This window comes from Lissotriton vulgaris, chromosome 4_1 (genome assembly GCF_964263255.1).
Source record: "Lissotriton vulgaris chromosome 4_1, aLisVul1.2, whole genome shotgun sequence".
Classification (NCBI taxonomy): domain Eukaryota; kingdom Metazoa; phylum Chordata; class Amphibia; order Caudata; family Salamandridae; genus Lissotriton; species Lissotriton vulgaris.
The window spans coordinates 796,592,966-796,620,586 of NC_141691.1; the positions used below are offsets into that span (position 1 = coordinate 796,592,966).

General features: G+C 48.4%; 1 protein-coding gene across 3 annotated transcripts in view; it reads left to right on the plus strand.

Annotated features, from left to right (window-relative positions):
* Positions 1-27,621, plus strand: part of C4_1H5orf22 (chromosome 4_1 C5orf22 homolog) — a 520,226-nt gene that overhangs the window by 172,952 nt on the left and 319,653 nt on the right. For all 3 annotated transcript variants that reach the window (XM_086965124.1, XM_086965125.1, XM_086965126.1), the window contains one exon: positions 184-329. In XM_086965124.1, the coding sequence (XP_086821250.1) occupies positions 184-329 (146 nt within the window). The remainder of the gene's footprint in view (positions 1-183; positions 330-27,621) is intronic.

Below are 27,621 nucleotides of genomic sequence, written 5' to 3' on the forward strand. Positions count from 1 at the left end.
CTTCAATGCAACCAGTGATATAAAGACAGTATTTCACAGCCATGGTAGATGATACTTTAATGACCTTGAAATACTTCTCGCAGTTAAGTTCTAATTATTGTGTTGTGTTTCAGCTGAATACATCTACAAGGAAACACATACATACCTTCAAAAACAAATTAATAAAGTTCACATTTTTTCTAGGTTCTTCCATTTATCTATCGTGCCATTGGTTCGAAGCACCTTCCTGACAAAAATGTCAGCTTTGTACATTTAGATTCTCACCCCGACCTTCTAATTCCTGTGAATATGCCCGCAGACACTGTGTTTGACAAGGAAACACTCTTCAGGTGAGTTTTACAGTATTGAAATGTTTTGCTAAATGTTGAGAAATGGAAAAAGTAATTGCTAATGAGCCTATCCTTCAAACGGTTAATAGATTGTTTGGGGATTTTTGGTACAACACTGTGTTGCCTAGGCTGTCCTGGTGCTAGAACTTAAAGGTCTGTAAGTGGACGAAGATGAGATCAGGCAGTGGAAAGTGTGGAGCTTCAGGAGCTTGTGATAACTCAGGTGATTAGTAATGCAGCGAAGTTGGGGGATCATTCCAAGAGTGAATTGTTTGAAACAAAAAGAGTGATCTCCCTTGTGAGAGCAATGCACAATTGGCATTTTTAATAACCCTGGGCATAATACTACGTTATGCTAAAGTACAGTACTAAAACTGTGCTTAGTCACATAGCGTAGCAGCTAAATCAACAACATCCTCAGATGCTTTGAAAAAGCAATTTTACATTCTTAAAAGCATATAACCAATTCAAAAGAGTGAACTTTTACAATTAAAACATTAGGCAATGAGAGAGCTGGTGATTTTGCCCCCCCCCAACCTAGGGGAAGGACCAAGCAGATGCCTTGAACACAAAGAGCATAAACAAAAAGCACATTTTGTTGAACACACTGGTGGTACCATCCTCTTAGGACTACCCCAAGCACAATTATTGGCAAAAAACAATCCCAACCGAAGGCCCTGCAAAGCATTATGGGACGAGATTAGCAGTGGGCTTTGAATATTATAGTATCCAATATCAAAATAATTCTACTAAGAGCTGCAGTTCACCTAGTCGTTACTAGATGTCCCTCACGAGTCAAATGCCAAGCATTGAAATTATTCTTACATCAAGCTGCAGTTCCACTAGTTGTTACTAGATGTACCTCACAAGTTAAATACAAAACCATTGAAACCCATTCATCAAGCATTTGCATTTGACTCATGAGGGACATCTAGTAACCACCAGTTGAACTGCAACTCTTTGTAGATTTATTTTGATATTGGATACTATATAATATTCACTGCCCACTGCTAATCTCATCCCATAATGCTTTGCAGGGCCTTTGGTTGGGGATGTTTTTTTGCCAATAACTGTGCATGGGGTGGTCCTAAGAGGATGGGACCACCACCAAATCGTTCAATAAGATGTGTTTTTTGTTTTCAAGGCATTTGTTTGGTACTCCCCCTAGGTTAGGGAGGATCCCAAAATCATCACCTCTCTCACTGCTTGCTAATTTTTCAGTTTCACTTGTGTGAAAGTACTATATGCATTTTAGCATATTAAGATAGAGATACTTATGTTATCATAACTGGCACTGTGCAGGATGCCATTTGCAATTATATTGCAATTTTTTCACAGTGCAGACAAGTACACAGTGTCATCAGCTACGCTGCGCAGACTTCATGTACTACGTGAAGTTCAAATATTCTACGTGAAGCTGCGTCGAGGCATATGGTTTGAAGTAATGACGTATATAAGTTACGCAAGTTAAAGTGTAACTGAAGTGCATGGGCCTGTGCTAAGTAGCAGAGGTGCTGTTTCAATGTATATCTTTTCCCTGAACCAGTGAGTATCTCATTGTCTTAATTAACTTTTTGATCATGATTTGAATGTACAAAATAATTAAAAGCAATTTCCACCGACCACTAGATCAGGGGCCCCTGCAGGAAAGTGTATACACCATGATGTCTACTCCAGCCCAATGAATAAGAAATAGTTAACATATAATTTTCAAAATGCGGCAGATTGTGTTTTATTTCTCTAGTTAAAATGTATCTGAAGTGCTTTATTCTAGGTTTCTTAATAGTTACCATATTATCAATGTTTTGACAACTATGAACGCCGCCGTAGGAGATCGAGGCCTTCCTCATGGCCATGAGGTCGCTCACTCCTCCGTCGAGTTCCGCAGCGCCTTCGGGCCAAGCGGCCCGACTGGGTCCCCAAGCGGGTCGGGTGCTGTCGGCGACTTCGGTCCCGACGCCGCAGGGTCCCGCTGGATCCGTTTCCGGATCTGGGTGGTCGCCGGTCGACCTAACGACCGCGCCGGCCCCCAGGGTGTCGCCCCAGACGCTGTCCCCGGACGACGTCGTCCCTGGTCCTACTCTCAATTTGGGTCCGGCGCCGGAGCGGCGCCGCTCTCGACGCCAATGGGAGATTTTTACTTCTATGACCCGGCCCCATCCTTTGACCCTGAGTATCAGGAGATGGATGGCGAGGAGGATTGGGAGGGGTCTGAGGACCCTCTGGCATGTGAGTGCCAGCCTTATCAGGACTGGGCAGGTGAGCTAGGGGATGCCAGTGTTCTGGACAGTTCGCCAGACTGGTTTTGTCTCCCCTCCTACCGTGCCTACAGAGGAGGGGGCTGCCTATAGTGTGGTGTTGATGCGGGCGGCCAAGGCTTTATCCCTTGAACTCCCCGTCGCGGCCGTGAGGACTAACCTCCTCACTGAGGTCCTTAAACCGCAGGCAAGCTCCTCGGAGCCTCTGCTGCTGTTTAATGAGGCCTTGTCTGACGTTCTTCTGGACACCTGGCCAGGCCCGCTACAGGTCCCCCTATAGATAGGAATGTGGCCAGACGCCGGCTCCGGGCGACCCTTGCTTCCTGTCCACCCACCCCACCCCGAGAGCCTGGTCATACAGGCCTCTAACTCCCAGACCGCATTCCCGACGGCTCCCCCCGATCGGGAATCCAAGAGGTACGAACAGTATGGCAAGAAGATGTTCTCCTCACTGAGTTTGGGGTTGCGGTCCGTTAACACCGCATGCCTCTTGGGCTGTTATACCCACTCTCTGTGGAACACGGTCGCGGCTGTGCTGCCAAAATGTCTGGTGGAGGCCCGGACTAAACTCGCCCAAGCCCTTGCGGAGGGTCGAGATGCGGCACGGTATTCCATCCGGTGTGGACTGGATACCACGGACTCGCTAGGTAGAGGGATGGCAACGACGGTGGCAATTCGTTGCCATGCCTGGCTGAGGTCCGCCAACTTTTCGGCTGATGTCCAAAACACCCTTATGGACATGCCGTTTGATGTCCGTTGCCTCTTTGGCGACAAGGCAGACAGTGCGCCTGAGCGCTTTAAGGACTCCAGGGCTAGGGCCAAGTCCTTGGGCCTGTCGGCCCGCACCAGCAACCTGCTGCCTTTCGCTCCTTTCGTGGCCAAGGAAGGGGTGCCCCACACGTCCTGCCAGCCACGGGCTGCTGACTAACATCCAGCGCGGTGGCGGACGTGGTAACCGCCGTGGCGGTGCCCGGGGACAACGGCGAGGCCAGTCCACATACACCCCCGCAGCATCCGCCTCAAAGTCTTCCTAGTCTGAGCTTTCAGGCCCACATGACGCCAGTGGGGGGCAGGGTTCACCATCACCTCCTTCCCTGGCGCAACATCACTTCAGACAGGGGGGTGCTGCAAATCGTCCGAGGGGCTACTCCCTCCCCTTCGAGGCGACCCCTCCAGCCATGCCACCGCAGTACCACGGCGTGTCGGGGGATCACTTGAATCTTCTGCGAGAGGAAGTTATGGCCCTCTTGGCCAAGGGCCAGAAGTAGGGTGTGGTTGTTACTCCCACTACTTCCTGGTTCCTAAGAAGGGCAAAGGGGGCCTACGCCCTATCTTGGACCTGCGGAACGTCAAAGGCTTCCTCCGGAAGGAGAAGTTCAAAATGCTGACTTTGGCTCAGGTCTTAGCTGCCCTGGACCCGGGAGACTGGATGGTAGCGTTGGACTTGCAGGACGCTTATTTTCCCATCCCGGTCCTGCCGGCCCACCGGTGTTACCTGCGGTTCATGGTAGGCCACAAGCACTTTCAGTTTATCATGCTCCCCTTCGGCCTTACCAGCGCCCCACAGGTGTTCACGAAAGTTATGGCGGTGGTCGCAGCTCATCAGCGCAGGTTAGGGGTTTCAGTCCTTGACCTTGACGACTGGTTGTTGAAGACGGGCTCGCCCCAGACAGTCGTCCGCCACCTCCAGACTACGGCCGACCTCCTGCACCTGCTGGGGTTCTCCATCAATGTGCCGAAGTCACACCTGTGTCCCTCTCAGAAGCTCCTCTTCATCGGAGCGGTTCTAGACTCGGCGCAGTTTCCGGTTTATCCTCTCGAACAGCGGGGTCGGGATATTCAGGCTCTGATTCCGATCTTTCAGCCGTTATCCCGAGTCTCTGTCAGGTTAACACTGCGGCTTCTGGGGCTGATGGCCTCCTGCATCCTTCTGGTGCATCACGCCAGGTGGCGGATGCAGGCTCTGCAGTTGGACCTAAAGTTTCAGTGGGCCCAGCATCAGGGCAACTTGTCCGACCATGTCTTGATCTCGGAGGACACTGCAAGACAGTTGCAGTTGTGGCTCACAGACCGCGATTGGGTCAGCGGCAGGTCCCTCTCCCTACCCCAACTCGAGCACGTAGTTGTGACGGACGCGTCCCTCCAGGGGTGGGGGGGCCACATGGGAGAGGCAGAGATCAGAGGCGTCTGGTCTCTGGTGGAGTCCCGGCTCCACATCAACCTTCTGGAGCTGCGGGCGATCCGGCTTGCACTGAAGGCATTCCTTCCCACTGTCCGGGGGAGTGTAGTGCAGGTGTTCACGGACAACACCACAGCCATGTGGTACTGCAACAAACAGGGCGGGGTGGGGTCGTGGACCCTATGCCAGGAGACTCTGCGCCTCTGGCAGTGGCTGAAACATCAGGACGTGACCCTGGTGGGTTTAACACCTGGCAGGTTCCCTGAACGCCAGGACGAACGAACTCAGCCGTCGGTGCATGATGGATTGCGAATGGCGTCTGAACTCTGACGTGGCGCAAGGCCTCTTTCAGAAGTGGGGAGAGCCTTGGTTAGATCTATTCGCCACAGAAGAGGGCTTGAACCTTGTTCTGACTTATCTGCTGTGCGCTCCTTTCGAGCCACTTCATAACTGTCCTCTTCAGCTCCTTACGCTCAAGACTGCATTCCTGGTTGCCATCACCTCTGCCAGGAGGGTGAGTGCTCCAGGCTCTTTCCTCTAAACCTCCTTTCCTTTCTGTCTATCTGGACAAAGTTGTGTTGCGGGCGCGACCCTCTTTACTGCCCAAGGTAGTCACAGTCTTCCACATCGGGCAGTCCATCACCTTGCCACCTTCTTTCTGCCTCTGCATCCCTCTAAAGAGGAAGAGCGGCTCCACCGGCTGGACCCAAAACGTGCGCTCCCGTTCTATTTGGATCGCACATGCCAGTTCCGGGTGGATGACCAACTCTTTGTTGGTTACGTAGGCGCTAAGAAAGGTCGGGCGGTCCACAAGCGGACCATCTCTCGGTGGGTCATGTTGTGCATCAAGGTATGCTACTCTTTGGCTAAAAAGGAGCCTCCTGTTGGGCTGAGGGCCCATTCCACTCGTGCCACGGCGGCTAGTACTACCCTGAGTCGGGGAGTCCCCTTGCAGGAAATCTGTCAGGCAGCTACGTGGGCCCCGCTGCACACGTTTGCAAGACACTACTACCTGGACAGCCAAGTCCGGAGAGATGGCTTTTTCGTCCGTTCCGTTCTCCAGGACTTTCTGGTGTGATCATTGGTTCGCACCCCCACCACCGGGGTTGGTATCGCTGGGGTATCTATTCAAAGTAAGGAATCTAATACTAACCTGTTTCTTTCAGATGCACAAGTTACTTAGCTTTGGTAACGATATAGCTGCAAGAAACAGTAGTTAGTATTAGATTCCTTACCGCCCCACCCATCCTTCCTGTTCTGCGAACCGATATCTAGGGTTAAGGTCATCCGCTTTCAGGGCCCTAGTTTCATGGCACCAGTGTTGGTTTTTATCATGGCTCTGCGTTTCTGGCGTGGAAAAGCTATGTATAAGAACTGACCTCCGCGCTCGAGGGCGGTGTCTAAGTACTCCAACGACGTCATCCCAGCGCCAATGACGCCGACGATGGACGCGGAGCCGCAGACGACGCCTACCGACGCGCAGGGGCACTGCTACGCAAAATTTTCCGTATCCAGTCTGACGCCTGGGGATATTCTAAGGTAAGGAATCTAATACTAATTACTGTTTCTTACAGATATATCGTTACCGAAGGTAAGTAACTTGCGCTTTAGGTTTAAACATATAAATACTGATAAAATCCCACCGGAAAGGGGATTAGACATATAAACACTGACAAACACCTGCACAACTACAAAGTAAATGCCATCCATAGAAAAGAGTAGGAGAGTGAAAGAGTAATCTTCATTTGTTCCTGAAGTGGCCAATACAGTATAACTTTGTTATACAAGGTAGCAGCATGAAAGACTGGGCTAACATTCTTCTTCTTGTGTTTATTTGTTAAGGGATGTCACTAAAATATTGTTTCTTCTTCCTTTTGCTTTTTTCAGTTTTGTGGTTTTTGGTCTAAAGATGCAGGGTTCAGAAGCATATTTTCTGATAGATACATCTGCCGTGTGGATTCCTCACCTTGTGAATATCCCCTTGCGTCAGCAACATTCGGAAATTCTTTTTGTAGCCTCGCGCCGATGTGGACTTGGACGTCATAGAGACACGGCATCGCCCGCGACTCCGCTGACGTCACCGACGCCTACAATATGCCCACGCCGGCGTGATGACATCAGTTCCCTTTTTTCCGCGTCGTCGACGCTAACGGTTTTTGGGATACTCTGTAGCTTCTAGTTACTCTGTAGCTGTATTTCTTCGTTGTTTCCAGTTCTCTTGTCACTTTGTTCGTTATTATGTCGACAAAGAAGACGGGTTTTAAGCCCTACAGGGAATGTGGAAAAATGATGTCCGTTACGGACCCGCACCAGGACTGTATTTGGTGTTCGTCGTGTCAAAAACTGAATCCTAAGGCCCTGCGAGAAAGGGAGTCTAAGCTTCTTGTGGCTAAGCTGAAAGCCGATAAAGAAAGAAATTCTTCGAAGTCCCATTCGAAGAAGTCGAGGTCGAGATCGAGGTCTCGGGAGGCGTCGGCTTCGATGTCTTCCTCGGATCATGCTTCGAGGTCGCGAAGGAAGCACAAGAAGAGGAGACATGAGTCCCGACGTCATTCGGGTGATAAGTCTGGCTCGAGGTCGAGATCACCCAAGAAGATTAGATCCAAGGTAATTCCTCCACAAGAGGTTTCGGATCAGGAGGGCGAGGCTTCGCCTTCGGAGTCGCCAGTACATTCACCGGCTCCGGCACCTGATCCGACTCCGGCTCCGGCGCAGGAAGAGGAAAAGGAGATTCCTGTGGAGGTTGAGGGTTCGACTCCTGTTGTTGAGACAGATTCGAATCTTCCTCGGGGTCGACCTGAGCATCCACCTTTTCCGGCTCCAGGTCAGGATCCTTCGGCGTTTCTTAACGCTATGTATGATGTTTTCTCTAAGTCTTGGTACCCCTCTGGAGCGCCTTCGGGTCCTATGGGTCCAATGGCATTTAATTTGGGGGTGCCTCATTCATATGCCCCGGCACCTTTCATGCCGTTTTTGCCGGCTCCGACCCCGCTGTGGCAGTACCAGGCTCCACCGAGGTCGACGCCGATGTCGACGCCGGCTCGTCCGAAGTCGACGACTCCAGCACCGGCGTCGCCCGCTCCAAGCAAGTCTTTGGAACATCCTTCTAAGCCTTCGGGTTCGGTTCCGACGTCGGCTCCGGCGCCGTCAGAGTCGACAGTGGATCTGGCTGCACTCCGTGTTAAGCAGAGATCTAGAAGGGAGGCTCAACGTCTGCTAGAAGAGCAGAGGTATTGTGAGTCTCATTCTGACTTGGAAGAAGGTGAGCTGGATGAAAATTATTTCGAGGATCTAGCAGAGGCTAGTGGACTTGAGTTTTCTCCAGAGTGGGTCTTGCCATCAGGCTCTGATGTGCCATCTAAGGATGTTCAGCCATATCACGTGGTGATGAAAAAAGCAGCGGGAATTTAAGGTTTAAAATTGCCTACTGTTGAGTTCAAATCGAATCTGCTTACTGAGGTTCTTCATTCTACGAGCTCGGCAGTAGAGCCCTTGCTCCCTTTTAATGATGCTTTGACTGATCCCATTATGGAGGTGTGGAAGAAGCCTCTTTCTGCTCCTGCAGTCTCGAAAGGTGTGGCTCGGAGGTATAGAGTGGCTCCTGAGGACCCTGCCTTTTTGTCGACACACCCTTCTCCTGAAAGTTTGGTGATCCAAGCGGCATGTTCCAAGAAGTCAGTAGGTGCTTTTCCCCAAGTTCCTGGTGACAAGGAGGCTAAAAAGCAGGATCAGGTGGCCAAGAAGACTTTCTCTTCCGCGAGTATGGCGTTAAAATCAACAAATGCCACATGCCTTATGGGAAGATATATCCATGCTCTTATGGACTCAGTACGTACGTTGATCCCAAAGGTTCCTGAAGACTGCAGAGGTGACTTTGAGGAAGTTTTATCTGACACTCAGGCGGCAGCTCGTCAGGTTATTCAGAGCGGCCTTGATACTGCAGATTCTGTGGCGAGGATCATGGGCACTGCTGTTGCCACAAGGCGTTCAGCATGGTTGAAATCCTCAGATTTTTCTGCTGATGTGCAATCTGCTTTGCTAGATCTGCCTTTTGATGGAGAAGGACTCTTTGGCAAAAAGGCTGATTCGGCCTGGGAGAGGTTTAAGGACAGCAGGGCGACTGCTAGATCTCTTGGTCTGCAAGTAAGAGGCTCTACGGCCAGGAAATTCAGAGGCTTCGGTCGCTCTTCCTTTCGTACATTTAGACAAGGACAGCAGCAGCATCAGCAGCCAAACACCTTGTATAAGTCGTACAGGGGAAGGCAGAGGGCGCGTCCTCGAGGGCGTCAGGCCTCTTCCTCCTCCACCTCCTCCAACCCCCCAGCCACAGAAAAGCAGCCCTAGATCCGCCATCCAGGATCATGTGGGTCCGGTGGGGGGTCGGCTTACTCACTTTCTACGGGATTGGGAATCGGTTACATCAGATCTTTGGGTTCTCAATCTCGTAGAAAATGGGTATGCCCTTCCCTTTCGGGAATTCCCTCCCAATTACCCTCCTTGCCAGGGATATTGCTCAGAGGAACATCTGCTACTCCTGCAGGAGAAAGTTCAAACTCTGTTGAGGAAGAGTGCGATAGAGGTGGTCCCGGAGCAGGAAAAAGGTCAGGGATGCTACTCCCGGTATTTTCTGATCCCCAAGAAGGATGGCAGGCTTCGTCCGATTTTGGATCTCAGGATCTTGAATTTTTATCTAAAGCAGGAGAAATTCAAGATGCTCACCCTTGCTCAGGTTCTTCAGGCTCTGCTGGAAGAAGACTGGATGGTGTCGCTCGACTTGCAGGATGCGTACTTTCACATCCCTATCCTGAAGTTGCACAGGAAGTATCTCTGTTTTACGGTGGGATCGCAGCACTATCAGTTTGCGGTCCTTCCGTTTGGGATTACTACTGCGCCTCGAGTCTTCACCAAGGTGATGGCAGTGGTGGCAGCGCATCTCAGAAGGTCGGGGATTCCTGTATTCCCTTATCTGGACGACTGGCTGGTCAAAGCAGAGTCGGCCGAGAAAGTGCTCCATCATCTGTGGGAGACAACCCAGTTGTTGTTCAGGTTGGGTTTTTGAATAAATGTGCCCAAATCTCACCTGGTGCCCTCCCAGCGCAACCTGTTCATAGGTGCAGTACTGGACACAACTGTATGTCGTGCATTCCCTCCTCCTCAAAGGATTCGCGACATACAGGAAATGATTCCTTTATTCTACAATGGAGCGGTCGTTCCAGTCCTGAAGGTCCTTCGCCTGCTCGGTCTGATGGCTTCTTGCATTCTGTTGGTCAACCATGCACGCTGGCACATGAGGGCGCTCCAGTGGTGCCTCCGCAGGCAGTGGTATCAGCACAACGGAGATCTCAGGGAGTCAGTGAGGATCTCCAGAGAAGCTGCGGCGGATGTGTCTTGGTGGGGCGTGGAAGACAACCTGTCTCAGGGGAAGCCTTTTCAGCTACCTCCTCCGGTGGCCACAGTGATTACGGATGCATCCCCTCTAGGGTGGGGTGCTCATCTGTGGGACCTGCAGGTCAAGGGTCTTTGGTCTCCAGAGGAAAGGTTGCTTCACATCAACCTTCTAGAATTGCGGGCGATACGTCTGGCGCTCAAGGCCTTCCTCCCTTCCTTTCGCGGTCGGTCGATCCAAGTCCTGACGGACAACACGACCGCGATGTGGAACATCAACAAGCAGGGGGGAGTGGGGTCGCAGTGTCTCTGCAGAAAGGCTCTGCGTCTCTGGTCCTGGGTTCAGGACCACCAGATTTGTCTGATGGCAAATCATCTGGCCGGAGTTCTGAACGTTCATGCAGACGTTCTCAGTCGGCAGTTCTCTGCCGATCACGAGTGGAGGCTTCACCCAGAGGTGGTGCGTCACGTCTTTCGGACGTGGGGGACTCCTCAGGTGGACCTGTTCGCTACTCGCGAGAATGCTCACTGCCCGTCCTTCTGCAGTCTCCAGTATCCGATGCAGGGAGCCTTGGGGGACGCGTTTCAGTTGAATTGGGGAAATCGACTCCTTTACGCGTTTCCTCCCATACCCTTGATTCCTCGGGTTCTGAGGAAGATTCGCCAAGACCGGGCCCAAGTCATTTTGGTCGCCCCGGACTGGCCAAGAAGGGTGTGGTATACAGATCTACTCCACCTCTCCTCTCACCCGCCGCTCCGTCTCCCTCTCAGGGCAGACCTCCTCTCTCAGATGGAGGGGCAGGTTCTACACCCCCACCTCCAGACATTGCACCTTCATGCCTGGAGATTGAACGGGGCAACCTGATTTCCTTTTCTCTCACACCTGACGTGGTGGATGTCATCTTGTCAGCCAGGCGTGACCCCACTAAATCTGTCTATTCGTATAGGTGGTCTAAATTTGTCAATTGGTGTGGTGGGAATTCTATTGACCCTTTGAGAGCCCGTTAGTCTGACGTTCTCCGGTTTGCTCTTTCTCTGGTGAAGCAAGGACTTGCTGTTGCTATGGTTAAGGGTTATCTTTCGGCACTGTCGGCTTTTCTTTGTTTGCCTGACCAGCCGTCTCTTTTTAAGTCTCCTGTAGTTTTAAGGTTTTTGAAGGGACTCACAAATTTGTTCCCTCCTACTCCTTTTATTGTGCCTCAGTGGGACTTAAATCTTGTCTTGACTTTTCTGATGGGTGCTCCCTTTGAGCCTCTTCATGAATGTCCTATGAGGCTTTTAACTCTAAAGGTGGTCTTCCTCGTTGCAATAACCTCGGCAAGGAGGGTAAGTGAGCTTCAAGCTCTTAGTTCCAAGCCCCCTTTCTTGACCATTCATGCTGATCGGATGGTTCTTAGGACCAGGGCTGCTTTTCTTCCTAAGGTGGTGACTCCTTTCCACCTTGGTCAATCCATTACCCTCCCTACCTTTTATCCTCCCCCACATCCTTCCAAGGAGGAGGAGAGGTTGCACCGTCTGGACACTAAGAGGGCGGTGTCTTTTTATTTGGACAGAACTAAGGACTGTCGGTTGGATGACCAGCTCTTCATTGGCTTTGCTGGCTGCAGGAGAGGAAGAGCGGTCCATAAAAGGACTTTATCGCGATGGATCGTCCTCTGTATAAAGATCTGCTACTTTTTGGCCGGTAAGGAACCTCCAAGGGTATAAGGGCTCATTCTACAAGGGCTAAGTCGTCTACCTCTGCATTGGCTAGAGGTGTTCCTGTGGAGGACATTTGTAGGGCGGCAACTTGGTCTTCCCTCCACACGTTCGCAAAGCATTACTGCTTGGACACTGAGGTGAGGAGGGATGGCCATTTTGCGCGTTCAGTCCTTCAGGATTTCCTGGTTTAGAAGAGTGGACACCCTCCTCCGGGAATGGGGACTGCTGTGGGACTCTATTCACAAGGTGAGGAATCCACACGGCAGATGTATCTATCAGAAGAACAAGTTACTTACCTTCGGTAACGCTTTTTCTGGTAGATACTATATCTGCCTGTGGATTCCTCATTGACCCACCCGCCTCCCCGTTGTCCACTCTTCTTTACCAGAGTTACTGTATTGTATTGTGTATATATATTGTAATGTTAAGGAGTTGTTTCGATTGCATTTGCTTCACACTGTGTGTGTTTCTCCTTGACTATTGTGTATTATGTATACTATGTATATTTCTACTGTCATTGGTCCGTCCGTGTGCCTCGATGGCACGGAAAAAAGGGCGGAACTGATGTCATCACACCGGCGTGGGCCTATTGTAGGCGTCGGTGACGTCAGCGGAGTCGCGGGCGATGCCGTGTCTCTATGACGTCCAAGTCCACGTCGGCGCGAGGCTACAAAAAGAATTTCCGAATGTTGCTGACGCAAGGGGATATTCACAAGGTGAGGAATCCACAGGCTTATATAGTATCTACCAGAAAAAGCGTTACCGAAGGTAAGTAACTTGTTCTTTTAGGTCTGATTTAATTATTTAATAACCTGTAGAGAATTTGTAAGTATCAAAATTATATTTTATATTTTTGCTATGTTTGATTGTTTCACTGATAGGTAAAATGACTGGTTTCATAAGAATATTTCCCAATATGTACCATCACATTTACCCACAGAAAGAGAATGGGTGAAAAACTTTGATACATCAGCCCCCTTTACTAGCATGTCAGTAATGATAGTAGGTGAATTGACAAACACTCAATTCAATGCAAGCTGTAACATACAGACCTTCCAGGATTTCGCGGTTTGCCGCGAAATCGGCACTTTTGTAAAAATGCAGCGATTTTGACAAAAGTGCCTGCGAAATCTGCACTTTTGTATTATGTTTTAGGGGCCCGCCGCACACTAGGCACAGGGCGGGCCCCTCCTGGCATTTTTTTCAAATGGTTGTTGGGCCCGCCACGTGCCCAGTGTGCGGCGGGCCCTGGGGGTATTGTGTTTTTTGAGCCCGCCGCACAGTGGGCACCTCCTGGCATTTTTTTTTTTTAAATGGTTGTTGGGCCCGCTTTGTGCCCAGTGTGTGGCTGGCCCTAGGGGCTTTATGTTTTTGGGGCCTGCTGGACACGGCACGAGGAGGGCCCCTCCAGGATGTTTTTTTGTAAAAATGGTTGTTTGGCCCGCCGCATGTCCAGTGTGCGGCGGGCCCCGGGGGAATCATGTTTTTGGGGCCCGCCGCACACTGGGCACAAGGCGGAACCCTCCTGGCATTCCTTTTTTTTTTTTCTATTGTTGGTTGGGCCTGCCGCGTGCCCAGTATGTGGTGGGCTCCGGGGGCATAAATTGCAAAATAAATTGCCGCAATATGCTGCTAAATTTCCATATTTGTGCCGCTAAATCTGCTAATCCATGCCGCTATATCCTGGGGGGTCCCCATACACCAGATGTTTGGAAAACATGGAATGCAGTGTCACTTGGAATGCTGCTGCAAAAAGTTTTTACCAAGTTCAACAAAGATTGGAGTGATATTGTTTGTATTTGCAGTGATTCCGCTACTTATATGAAAAAGTTGTGTGATGACCTGTTAGAATCAAAACCTGAGCTGAAGTGCTTCTCTGTACGAGATCCTTGCCACAAGCTAGATGGTAGTAGGTATGCTGAAAGCCTCTTTAAAATCTTCAGAGTTAATGAAGAATGCTATTGACTTTGTAGTCTATTCTGGTGCACTGTTTAGCCATGCACGGGAACTAAAACACAAATTCTTCTCATTTTGTGCTTTGTGCGGCATCAAAGAGTAATCCTAATGGTGTCATTTAGCCACTGGTTCTTATTCCAAGAGGCAGGGAATGCTATATTATCCATGTGTCGACCATTTACAGAATTTCTGCTTAGTGATGATGCCAAAGGTAAGAAAGGTGAGGATCTCAGGTCACATATTGACAGTGATGTGCAAAAAGTACACTCTACTGCATTCTTATATTTTAACAGGAAAACATGGCTGCTGTAGTGGACATAATAAAAAAACTAGAGTCTGAAAACACTCTTGTCTACCAAGTGTTAGTGTAAATGGTGTAGATGTTAAACATCTGCTTGAAAGTAGCTGGGCAACACTTTTAGTGACTATGGCACTGTAGCATGCTCCATGTTATAATGCTTGCTACTTCTTAAGCAAAGAAATGTTGAGTAGCAATTCAGGTAATTTTATTTTACAATGCATGAGAAATGGATTGCAATGATGCATAGAAATATCCCTTATCCAACTATGCCATTTGAAGTCAATGAAGCCTCACTGTGGTACTCTGCACAAGTTCTAGATCCCTTCCGTAAAATGGAATTTTCTCTGGACTTTGAAATATGCTGCTACATTTTTGACCGCTTCAATAACTCTGAGGACATATGCGCCCAGTTAAACGCATATTTTGCAGAACCTAACCCAGGGCATTCCAGTCTTCAGATGCACCCGTATTGGCATGAAAAGCTATGTCAGTGATTAGAATTAGCAGATTGTGTACTGGCTGTTTTGGTGTTGCCCGTCTCAAGTGGCAAAGTTGAAAGGGCCATTTCACAGATAAAAATTAGCATGGGAAGGAAAGAGTGAGCGCGCATGACAAAAGACTCATTGAAGAAGTATTGTATGGTGTATTACAATAAGTTAGATTTGTAGGCCTCTTCCTTGTTTATTACTGACATTTTATGATTGCATTTTAAAGTCAAAAACATCCTTCTTAAAAAGTATTATAAAATGTTGGCAAGGAAGGCTTTTATAGAGTTTGACGGGTATGATAACATGAGTGTGTAAATTAACAATGGATCTATATGCTTCACCATTGAGTGATTTGTGTCCAAACGTACCCATTGCATTTCTAACCCAGAAAATACTGATGTTGTAAATTGTACGCTTTTATGATTTCCTGTACAAAATCGAATAAAGCTGGTATTGATTGAATGATTGATTGTTATTTTGATTTGATATTGCATAGCTTTACTTCTTGATGCACTTTTCGTGCTTACTTTTTTTTTAGATCCCTCCTCTGTGACATTTGTTATCTGCTTCACCTACCCTGTTCCTCTATTCTCCAGGCCTGCTCCAACTAATGTCCTCCACCTGTACTACAGGCTTCCATTGTCTATGAACATGATCATGCCTTGTACTGCTGGCCAAAAGTATGTTCTGTAGTAGGGGATCTTTGTGTATACCCCTGAGCAATCAAAAATAATCTCTTAAGGTGTCGAAAAATGCAGCACTGCACAGACACTTAAGAGAGAATTAAAGACAGATAATGCAGCCTATAAAACCAAGCTACACTGTCCAGTACTTCAATTAGAAATTCCACCAAAAATCCACAAACAGCAAAGTCTGTCCAGATTTCCCTTGCCTCAGCAGCAAAACCCCTCTGGAATGATAGAGAGGAAGACCTGGACAGACAAGCCCCATAGGCTGCCGTTATGTGGCTCAGAACAGGATACTGTGCCTTTAAGAGAACTTTCCAGAACTTCACAGTATCCCAGAATGCACTGCAGGTCCCTTTTACTTTCAGGTCTTTTTTCCGGCTCCTGCTAACAGGACCCTGGACCATTGAGCTCTCCCTTTTTCAAGGGTTTATTGGAATTTTGTGCACTTTTGGTGTTTAAAAGTGTTTCATTTTGTGTGCTTGGTGTTTTTCTTCACTTCTGTGTATTTGTTCGGGCTTTATAGGGCTCTAAAATGCCTGCTCTCTTCGACAAGTGCCCAGAATGTGGAAGGAAGAGGTCCAAGTCAGATCCACACGACGTCTGCATCCTCTGTCTCCCTGCTACACATGCCCCTGAAGAATGTGATATCTGCCAGAACTTTTCAGCAAGGACCCTGAGGGAAAGGATTCAAGGCCTAGAGAGAGACGACTGCGGGCTGTAGGTGGGTCTGGGCAGGCTGGGAAGGCTCCCTCTGCCCCTGCTGAGGCCTCTGGGGGGCTCCCCAGAGGCAGGAAGCCCAGCAAAAGGTCCCGGTCTCCGTCGGCGTCGATTGCATCAACGACGACGTCGAGAGGGATGACAACGGTGTGTTCCCCATCTCCCTGGGGCTCCGGATCGAGAAAGCGTGAAGGATCGACGTCGAAGGGCCTGGGTAGGCCGCCGTCAAGATCACCCTCGACGGATTCTTTGTCGTCGCCGACATCAGCGTCGGGCCATCGACGTCGAAGAAAGAGCGGCAGACGTCGGCGCTCGCCGTCGAGGCGATACCGCCGGTCGGCGTCGAGAAAGACGGTCGGCGTCGAGGGGATCGAGAAAGCGGTCGGCGTCGAAAAGGAGTCAACGCTCATCGTCGAGGACTGAACGGTCGATGTCGCGGAGGCGGCGTTCGGCGTCGAGGAAGAAACGCTCAACCTCGCGGAGGTGGCGTTCTACGCCGGAGTCGCGGAGGCGACGTTTGACGCCGGAGAAACGACGCCCGGCGTTGAGAAGAAAGAGATCAGCGTCTCAGAGACTTTCAACTCTCCTAAGCGGCGCAGAAGGAGTTCTGGCGCCAGAAGTCACGCTGTATCTGGGGGAGGACGCCGGAGACGGCGATCACCGACTGGAGGGGCTGGTTCGCAGTCCCCTCCCCCGAAGAAGTCACCGGGCTCGGTGTACTCAGTGGTTTATACACCACCTCGGCCGAAGACGCCCCCATCTCCACCTCTACCTAAGGAGGCTCCTCCCAGCAATCCTCTTCCACCGCTTCTGCCATCACGGCCACCACCACCTCCGCCTCCTCGATCCGTCCAGCGGCCGGAGGTACCTCCTGTTGTTCCGCCGAGGTCGGTGTCGCTGCCTCGCCTCCCTACACCGCCTAAGGGGACGCCTAAGCCGAACCCCCAGGATAGGCCACGGAAGACGCCTCCGCGGAGACCTGTGGAGCGTCCACGAACTGGGAGGTCGCGATCTCGTTCCAGGAGTCACAACAGGTCATCCACGCGGTTGAGACGACGCCACTGGAGGCGCAGGTCCCGTTCGCATACGGGGTCTTCAGAGACCAGGGTCTATTCACCGACGTTGTCGGGGTCGCCGGAGACAAGGGTGTCACCGGTTGACGATTTTGTGTCCTTCCATGATGTCCTGTTGAGGGGTGCAGCGAAGTTGGGCATCTCGTTGACGGTGCCCACGCCCAAAACATCGGTGATCTTCGAGACGCTGCACCAGAAACCTCTGTCTCGGCCATTACTACCACTGGTGCCGGGCCTGGAGGATCCGGCCATGGACCTGTTTCTCACCCCAGCGGTGACTAAGGCGCCCCCCACGAGACTCCAGAAGACATACCGGGCTCCCGACTCGAATCCGGCTTTTCTGAGCGTGGACCCTCCTCCAGACTCGGTGATAGTGACGGCGGCTCGGAAGCAGCATGCCACCACTCCGTCATCCACAGTCCCACCAGATAAGGAATCGGCGGGGAGGAAGGTTTGTGGGACATCGGCGACATCCATGAAAGCGGCGAGTGCCACGGCCTTGTTAGGGCGGTATGTCCGAGGCCTCTGGGAATCCCTCCAGCAGTTTGTAAGACACCTGCCTCGTGACAAGAGAGAAGATTTCCAAGAGGTGTTGAATGAGGGGATGTTGGTGGCGAATCAGGTCATCAGTGCTGCAGCCGATTCTTCCCTCCTGACGGCGCATGGTTACTGCCATGGAGTTAACCAGCGAAGACACGCCTGGCTCCGCCTCATGTCGCTGAAGCCTGACGCACAACAAAGGGTTGCCAATTTACCATTCCCTGGCGAAACCCTGTTTGGAAAACATGCAGATGACGAAATGGCCCGCATGAAGGCGGAGGCCGAAACGCTCACGGCTGTGGGTCTGGAAAAGCCCAAGGATACCTAGAAATCTTACCGCCCGTTCCAGAGACGTTCGGTGGACAGGGCAGAGGGCGTGGCCAGACTTCAGGACAGTAGCAGCAACAACAGCAGCAGTCCTGAAGACCGTTCCAGAAGCGCCAGAAAGGCAGAGGCGGCCAACAGTCGGCAGCAGCGGCCAAAGGCCCGGCCAAGTCTAGGCCCTGAGCGTTTACTTCCCCTGCATCCGTTACCCACTCCGGTGGGGGGAAGCGTTACATTTTTTCTGGCAGAGTGGAGAAAAATTACTCAGGACAAGTGGGTGCTGAATATTGTTTGCAATGGATACAGTCTTCGATTCACCAGCCCGCCTCCATCAATTCCTCCGGTCAGCGCGCAGTGTCAGCTGCGCGAGCGCCAGGCGGAGGCCGATATCCTGTTAAGGAAAAGGGCGATAGAAGACGTACCTCTCTCTCAAAGAGGAAGAGGTCTGTACTCCCGGTTCTTCCTGGTTCGGAAGAAGGACAAGAACGAGTTCAGGCCCATTCTGGATTTGCGACAAGCAAACAAGTGGATTCGCAGAGAGAAGTTTTGCATGCTGTCGTTGCATCAGATTTATCCTCAGTTGCAACAGGGAGACTGGCTATGCGTAGTTCCATGTGCCCATTGCACACAAACACAGGAAGTTCCTGCGATTCCAAGTCGGCGCCAATCATTCTCAGTACACAGTACTGCCATTCGGACTGAAGTCTGCGCCAAGAACATTCTCGAAGTGCATGGCAGTGGTAGCAGCACACCTCAGGAAGAACAAGGTGTTTGTCTACCCGTACCTGGACGATTGGTTGATCAAGGCACTCCTTCTCGGAAGCTCAAGCACACTTCCAGAAGACGTGCGTTCTCTTGAACAAGCTGGGGTTGCACATCAACATGTCCAAGTCTGTCCCGACTCCGGTCCAGTGCATTCAGTACTTGGGAGCCTCCATCAATACGCTGTCAGCAAGCGCGTCTCCTTCGGAGGAGCGACGATTATCACTCCTTCGGAAGGCTCAGGCTCTAATGACCACTCCATCTACAACAGTGAGGACGGTGTCTTCTCTACTGGGATCGATGGCCTCTTGTATCTTCCTAACACCACACGCACGACTGCACATGAGACCGTTGCAGGAGTGCTTGGAGGATCAGTGGGATCAGAGGAAAGGGTCTTGGGACGACAAGATAAGACTGTCTCTGCATGCTCTTCAGTCTCTGAAGTGGTGGTGTTCAGCGGAGAATCTCCTCAGAGGGGTTCCCTTCCACAAGAACTTTCCCACTCAGACTATTGTGACGGATGCTTCTCTCCACGGTTTGGGGGCGCACTCCGGAGACTTACAGATTCAAGGAACGTGGTCCCCGATGGAGTCCACGTATCCCATCAATTTCCTAGAACTCAGAGCTGTTCACTTGGCACTGAAGGCCTTTCATCTGTCCTTCCAGACCAACTCTCTGCTTGTACAGACGGACAATACAACCACGATGTATTACCTAAAAAGCAGGGGGGCTCGAGATCACGCACTCTGTCGCAGGAGGCGCAGGCGATCTGGCACTGGCTTCTGGCCAGAGGACTGACGATAACGGCTACCCATCTGCCAGGTGTACAGAATGTTCAGGCGGACGCACTGAGCAGACTGATTCAGGAAAACAAAAAATGGATCATAAACGACGAAGTACTAGGAGAAGGCTTCCCAAGGTGGGGGACTCCAGACGTAGATCTGTTTGCCACCGCCGAAAACAGCAAATGCCGAGACTTCGCCTCCAGGTACTACCAGCAGGGGACGCTGGGGAATGCGCTATGAATCAACTGGTCGAACAGCTTTCTGTACGCTTTTCCACCCATTCCCCTGATTCCGGCGGTGCTCATCAAGCTGTCCCAGTCCAGGGCGTGGATGATCCTGATTGCCCCGGAATGGCCCAGGCAGTGGTGGTTCACGGACCTGCTTCACAGGTCTCTCCTTCCGCACATACGGCTGTCGTGCAGGCCGGACCTTCTCACGAAGTTCGGGGGGCAGATGTTGCACCCCAACCTCTCCTCTTTGAGTTTGGCGGCATGGCTCCTGAGATAGTGCAATATGGCCATTTGAATCTACCCGAAAATTGCATGGACATACTGAAGGAGGCTAAGCGACCTTTCACTCAGACTTCCTATGCTTACAAGTAAGTGGAAGAGGTTCTGTATCTGGTGCAAGTCCAAGAACTATGACCCGACGACGTGCAAGGAAGATGTCATCCTTCCTTACCTTCTACAATTGGCGCAGTCTGGCCTTAATGTTCATTCCATTAAGGTTCATTCCGCTGCATTGACTGCCTACAGGAAATGCCCTTCACAGACTTCCTTCTTCCAGATCCCTGCGATCAAAGATTTTTTGGAAGGCTTGAAGAAAGTATTCCCTCCTGTCCGGCTTCCTTCGCCTTTATGGGAATTGAATGTGGTGCTCTCCAGATTGATGAAGGAGCCTTTTGAACCTATTCATAAGGCTTCGTTGCAGCACCTGTCCTGGAAGGCGGCGTTCCTCGTGGCCATTACATCGGCCCGCAGGGTGAGTGAAATTCAGGCGTTGTGTTGCCAAGAACCTTATACTGTATTTCATGCTGCTACGGTTGTTATGCGTACTCACCCTAAATTTTTTCCCAAGGTTATTTCTGATTTTCATGTCAACCAGACCATAACGTTGCCTACGTTTTTTCAGAATCCTTCGTCTCCAGCAGAAAGGTCTCTACATTCCCTGGATGTTAGGAGGGTGTTGAAATCTGGATAAAACCAAAGATATTCGTAGGTCAGACCAATTGTTTATCAATTATGGATCAGTCAGGACGGGTTTGCTACCTCTAAACAGTCCATCTCTAGGTGTATTGTGTCCTGCATACAGCTGTGTTACCAAAAAGCTAATAAGACCTTAGGGGGTAAACCTAAGGCTCATTCCACCAGGGGCAAAGCTGCCACGACTGCTTTGCTCCGTAATGTTCCAATTGCAGAAATCTGCAAGGCGGCCACTAGGAAGTCTAAGCATTACTGCCTGGACACTGATGCCAGGGCAGAACTATGACCTGACGACGTGCAAGGAAGATGTCATCCTTCCTTACCTTCTACAATTGGCGCAGTCTGGCCTTAATGTTCATTCCATTAAGGTTCATTTCGCTGCATTGACTGCCTACAGGAAATGCCCTTCACAGACTTCCTTCTTCCAGATCCCTGTGATCAAAGATTTTTTGGAAGGCTTGAAGAAAGTATTCCCTCCTGTCCGGCTTCCTTCGCCTTCATGGGAATTGAATGTGGTGCTGTCCAGATTGATGAAGGAGCCTTTTGAACCTATTCATAAGGCTTCGTTGCAGCACCTGTCCTGGAAGGCGGCGTTCCTCGTGGCCATTACATCGGCCCGCAGGGTGAGTGAAATTCAGGCGTTGTGTTGCCAAGAACCTTATACTGTATTTCATGCTGCTAAGGTTGTTATGCGTACTCACCCTAAATTTCTTCCCAAGGTTATTTCTGATTTTCATGTCAACCAGACCATAACGTTGCCTACGTTTTTTCAGAATCCTTCGTCTCCAGCGGAAAGGTCTCTACATTCCCTGGATGTTAGGAGGGTGTTGAAATCTGGATAAAACCAAAGATATTCGTAGGTCAGACCAATTGTTTATCAATTATGGATCAGTCAGGACGGGTCTTGCTACCTCTAAACAGTCCATCTCTAGGTGTATTGTGTCCTGCATACAGCTGTGTTACCAAAAAGCTAATAAGACCTTAGGCGGTAAACCTAAGGCTCATTCCACCAGGGGCAAAGCTGCACGACTGCTTTGCTCCGTAATGTTCCAATTGCAGAAATCTGCAAGGCGGCCACTAGGAAGTCTAAGCATTACTGCCTGGACACTGATGCCAGGGCAGACACTCAGGTTGGGCAGGCTTAGCTGCGAAATCTGTTCGCACAATAGTGGTGTTAATTCTTGTTCTCCACCGCCGTTTCGGTGTGGGGATGGGCTTGCCATTCTATTCACTAGATTATGACTATACACAGAGATCCCCTACTACAGAAGGAGTAGTTTCTGTCCTGTAACTCCAGTTCTGTAGTAGGGGTATCTCTGTTATAGTCATAAGCGCCCGCCCTCCTCCCCGGTGGAGAGAGATATTCATGTAAGGAATGCTACAGGTCTGGCGTGCTACGCCTTTAAAAAGAACTGAAAGTAAAAGGGACCTGCAGTGCATTCTGGGATACTGTGAAGTTCTGGAAAGTTCTCTTAAAGGCACAGTATCCTGTTCTGAGCCACATAATGGCAGCCTATGGGGCTTGTCTGTCCAGGTCTTCCTCTCTATCATTCCAGAGGGGTTTTGCTGCTGAGGCAAGGGAAATCTGGACAGACTTTGCTGTTTGTGGATTTTTGTTGGAATTTCTAGTTGAAGTACTGGACAGTGTAGCCTGGTTTTATAGGCTGCATTATCTGTCTTTAATTCTCTCTTAAGTGTCTGTGCAGTGCTGCATTTTTCGACACCTTAAGAGATTATTTTTGATTGCTCCGGGGTCCACGCACATGGGCGGGACTATTCACTAGATTATGACTATAACAGAGATACCCCTACTACAGACCTGGAGTTACAGGACAGAAACGACTCCTTCTCCCCTTGTACTTTCCATCACCATGTTTCTATATGCCCCATATCTATTGATAAACTATAAAGAGCTCTGATACTCTCTGATGTTCGCGCTATATAAAACTTATTAAATAAATAAGTAGAAGGTTATTAGGACCTCATATACACTGTACCTACACTGTCTAAATAACATCATGTGCAGAACACAAGCAATAATAAAAGCAAAACATTCCATAAGCACTGGAAAAACAATGTTTCTGTTGTTTTTAACCCCTTCCATGCTGATGACGAACCCCAGCCGTCATGCACTACGGTGCTCGTGTGCTGATGACGGCTGGGGTTCGTCACGGCCCGCCCCTGTTCGTGCTGTTTACAGCACACCAGGGGAATCGCGGCCGCATGGAAGGGGTTAATGGTGTTTAAATGTGTAACCACTGATAAACACAGTTTTTTTAAGGTACTGAAATCACAGGAAAACCACTAAAAAAAAGCACCAGAATTTACCAAAATTAAAACTGAATACAGGAAAGCCCATGTATAATATAGGGTCAATGTTCTACATAAGACAAGTTTACATTACCTACGGGGGTTGTATGTCTGATTGCAGTAATGATGTTTCATGTTATTCTGAGCTATTTTGCACATACATTCAAAGCTCTAATGCTACACCCATTTATAGAGCAATGTGTACAACATAAGCTTGGATGATGCCATCAGTGATGTCATGATTGATGTAATTTGAGATGTCATCAGTAATGTCATTTGGATTTCATCAGAGATGTCCTAAATGATGAGTGATGTAATATGTGAGGTCCTAAGCAGCGCACAGTGGGGGTGGGCATGGTATAGTTAGCTCTGCTAGCTATAACTGGTGAATTTCTGTGTTTTTTTACGTTCAAAATCTTAATGTTGTCACTGACATATTCACCTAACCCTAATGTTACTTTAAACTTAGTTTTTTCAGTGAATCTATATATGTATATATTGACAGAAAAAATTAAAAGGTTACATGGATGTTATAGTTAAGCTGACATTTCACTCGTATAAAACCATAGAAATTTGCAGTTATAGTTAGCTGAGTTAACTAGAACTCACTCCTCCGCTATGCACTGCTTACGACCTCACATATTACTTCACTCATGACATGGTCGGTGACATCACTGATGACATCATCCACTGAGTGTTTTAAAAATGTTTATGAGTGTTCAATATATATACAGTATTAACAAAAAAGGAGTATCACCACAAGGACCTGAAAAGGTACTAAATGGGATGTCAGAAGAGAAAACAAAAGGATATTTTCCTTCTGTTAAAAAAACCCTCACTCACCACCTGGTTGGTGACATGCTTCATTATTGGGGTCCACCCAGATGGCCGAGTGCCATCTGGGTGTGCTGCGACACCTGTCTACAGTGGAGCTGTTTTTTTTTGTGTGAGGTGCAAAAAAGTGGTGTTAAAAATTGTCCTGGTATGACTTATAGAAAAAACTTTAATCAGAAGCTACTGGACAATAATAAAAACAGGGTGTGGATACTGATAGGTTATAATGGCCAAGAGTATCTATGTGATTGTTATATAAAAAGGGTCTACATGTTTCAACCTGTAAGTGTTAATCCCAGGTTTTTGTCAGGACCAGTAAGAAAAATGGGTGGTATACACACACTAACGTGTACCCAAACCTAGATTCCTTGGACCGTACTGCCAAAATCTGCAGCAGGCGCCCTCAAAAACCTAAAATAGGCGAGGAAAAAAAGAGAAACCTGCTGGAGGAAAATGAAGGCAGTCACAGATAGTATATGTGCCTGTAACGTAGTGTAGGTTCTCAGAAATCTGCATGCTTCATGCGAATCCCATTTATAATTAATTCGAAATAAATATCGTGCCAGGGATGTGCATACTAGCGTGAACAAGTGCTTGTATCTCGTGTTGCAGTGCTTGCTGGCCGAATATCGTTGTCAGGTGGTGCTAAAATATAGCCATCAACATAAGCTCACACAGTCACACTGATCAATAATAGTGTGCGTGGGGGCTTGGAAATAACATTAAATAGTGTCACTCGCACACAGAAAATTATTCGGTGGGGTGACTATTAAAACTCACTCAATCGTAGGTGAGTTTATACAAACATGCATGCATATATAATTGTATCCATAATGGTAAGACAGCTGTCAAATGGAGAAATCTTACTCAAGATGTGGGTCTCAATTGCTCCAGTGGGCAGAGGGAAGGCTTGTTCAGAAGGAAACCTATTCTGTGGTATGAGATAGGTAAATGAACCATGAGCATGTCGGAAATGGTACTCACAGGAAAAAGGCTCGAAGCGAGCCGGTAAACTCTGCTGCCATGTGGAGTGGTATCGTTCTCTCGGCAGAGTGGAAGAAACAAGAAAGACTTACAGTTTTGCTGAACTTCGTGCTCCGAGTACCTACGCGCCTCCCAGTTGTCCCCGTAGCACTGTGGAGCTGCCGGCATGGAGAATATCTAGCGGCGGCTTCCGAGAATGGGCGGAGCTTCGTGGGGTGTGTGATACCCGCGTTGCTAGGCAACCGATTGACACACTGGTATGGTGGTCTAACGGTGCCAAAAAGTGGAAAGAAAAGCCGGCCAGTAGACCCGCTTAACGATCAGATGAAACAGGACAAGTGGACCTGTTTAATCGGGATTTCATCATGTGATCAGACATGGAGGCTAATGTAAATAGAGCAAGCAGGCCAATAGACCCGCTTGACGAGTGTAAGGTGCATTCTGATAAAATATCAGATAAAACAGGATCAGTAGACCTGTTGAGTCGAGGGACTGGGAAACAGAATTAAAAATATGAAAAGGAGTAGAGGCAATGTCTCGTAGGTGGAGGCTGATATAATGGGGGAAGGCAGAGCACAGGTCCATAATTTGTGCTTAGGGTTTCAATGCACAATAATGGGATGATGTGTCAATCGTGATCAGATGGGTTGTCATTGCAGTAAATGCAGGATCATTTGTGAAGGACGAGCCCCAAGGAATGTTATCATTCAGTCCTGCTATATGCGTGGATAGTCTATAAATCCAATGTTGTTCCTTTTCAAACAATCGTTTTTGTAAATTGGGCCCAGTCTTGATCTGTTCAATCACGGACCATTTCATGTCATTTGGGGTATGGTTGGCTTCCAAGAAGTGGTCTTTTAGTCTAGATGCTATTTTCTTGCATCGGATGGTACTACGATGCTCGCAGATCCGTTGTTTGACTCTCCTGGTTGTCATTCCTATGTAGGATTTTGTGTGTGTATATATATATATATATATATATATATATATATATATATATATATATATATATATATATAATCACGAATTTGGAACTTGGCGCTACCCACTGGGGGAACATTGAATTGAGTTGAACTGCAAGTACCAGTAGGCACTGGGGTGCCGTATCAAAACTAAATTGAATGACAAGCCTATTCAGGCGGACTTTAATAAACATACGCTGGCGTTCAAACTCTGAGTTGCCATGTTCTTCATTCCGTGAGGCTCGTGATCAAGGGCGGCAGCCCGAAACATGTTGAGCCGTTCTTTTGCCGATGAAGACTGCTTGCTGCGTCTGTTGGGGCCCTCATTGAAAGACGCTTATTTCCACGTGGCCACCTCACTTGTGGCAAACTGTTTGGTGTATATATATATTTATATATCACTGAAAAAACTATAGGTTATAGACCATATATAGTTAGAAATTAGTATTTACAAAACCTTAAAAATTCACTGAAAAAACCATAGGTTATAGACCATATATAGTTAGGGATTAGCATTTACAAAACCTTAATTTATTCCCACAAAACCATTGAAATTCGCATATATAGTTAGTTGCACTAACTATATATCGCGCACCCGCAATCCACTGCTGATGATGTCACATATTACATCATTCATGACATGGTCAGTGACATCACTGATGACATCACTGATGACATCTCAAATGACATCACTGATGACATCACTGATGACATTTCAAATGACATCACTGATGACAACATCCAGTGACTGTATGTTTCTGTAAAGTTAAAATATGTCTTACATATTGGAGAATCAGTGAATGTATAAGTGTCTGGATGAAGGATTTAGTAGGTGCATGACTGACTGTATGAGTGAGTGATTACATGTGTCTCACTGAGTGCATGGGTTAGTGACTAAACTGCCTTAATTTGTGCATCTTTATATCTGTTGTTCTTTAAACTGCTGCATGTGTTGATCAGTAGCTATATGAGTAACTATATGGATTATTGATTGGTTGCCCAAGTATTTGTATAGGAGACTGAGTGTGTGTGTGGGAGGCTTGGAGGTGTATGACTCTGTGCATAGATGTGTGAGCAGTTGATTCACTAGATGTATGGGTTCAAAAGTGCATGTGAAAACAGCTGTATGGGCGGTTGACTGTGTGCATGAGTGTATTGGTGATTGAATGGATATCTCAGTGCTACATGTCAAAGTAAGTACATATGTAAAACACAGTACATGTGAGAGTTGACATATATTAATAACTGTGCATAAGAGCCAGTAAATGTGTGAGTGGCTGTATGGATCATTGTGAACTTATATCAGGGATTGTATAAGAGAGTAAATATGTGTTAGTATATGTTTGAATAAGTAAGGTGTGTATAACTGTATAGTTGAGGAAATGGAGGTGTGATTGATTCTTGGCGTGACTGACTAGGTGTGTGAGTAACTCCATGGATGAGTGACAGTCTGTACGTGTCTGTTTACACTGATTGTATCTAAGGTTATATTAGAGTCCGAAGAGGTTCATTGTATTATCACATAAATTATATAATCAGTGATGTGATCAGTAATGTCAAATGAAATGTCATCAGTGATGTCATCAGTGATGTCATTTGAGATGTCATTAGTGATGTCATCAGTGATGTCATTTGAGATGTCATCAGTGATGTCACTGACCATGTCATGAATGATGTAATATGTGACATCATCAGCAGTGGATTGCGGGTGCGCGATATATAGTTAGTGCAACTAACTATATATGCGAATTTCAATAGTTTTGTGCCAGTAATATAAGGTTTTGTAAATGCTAATCCCTAACTATATATCTGGTCTATAACCTATGGTTTTTTCAGTGAATT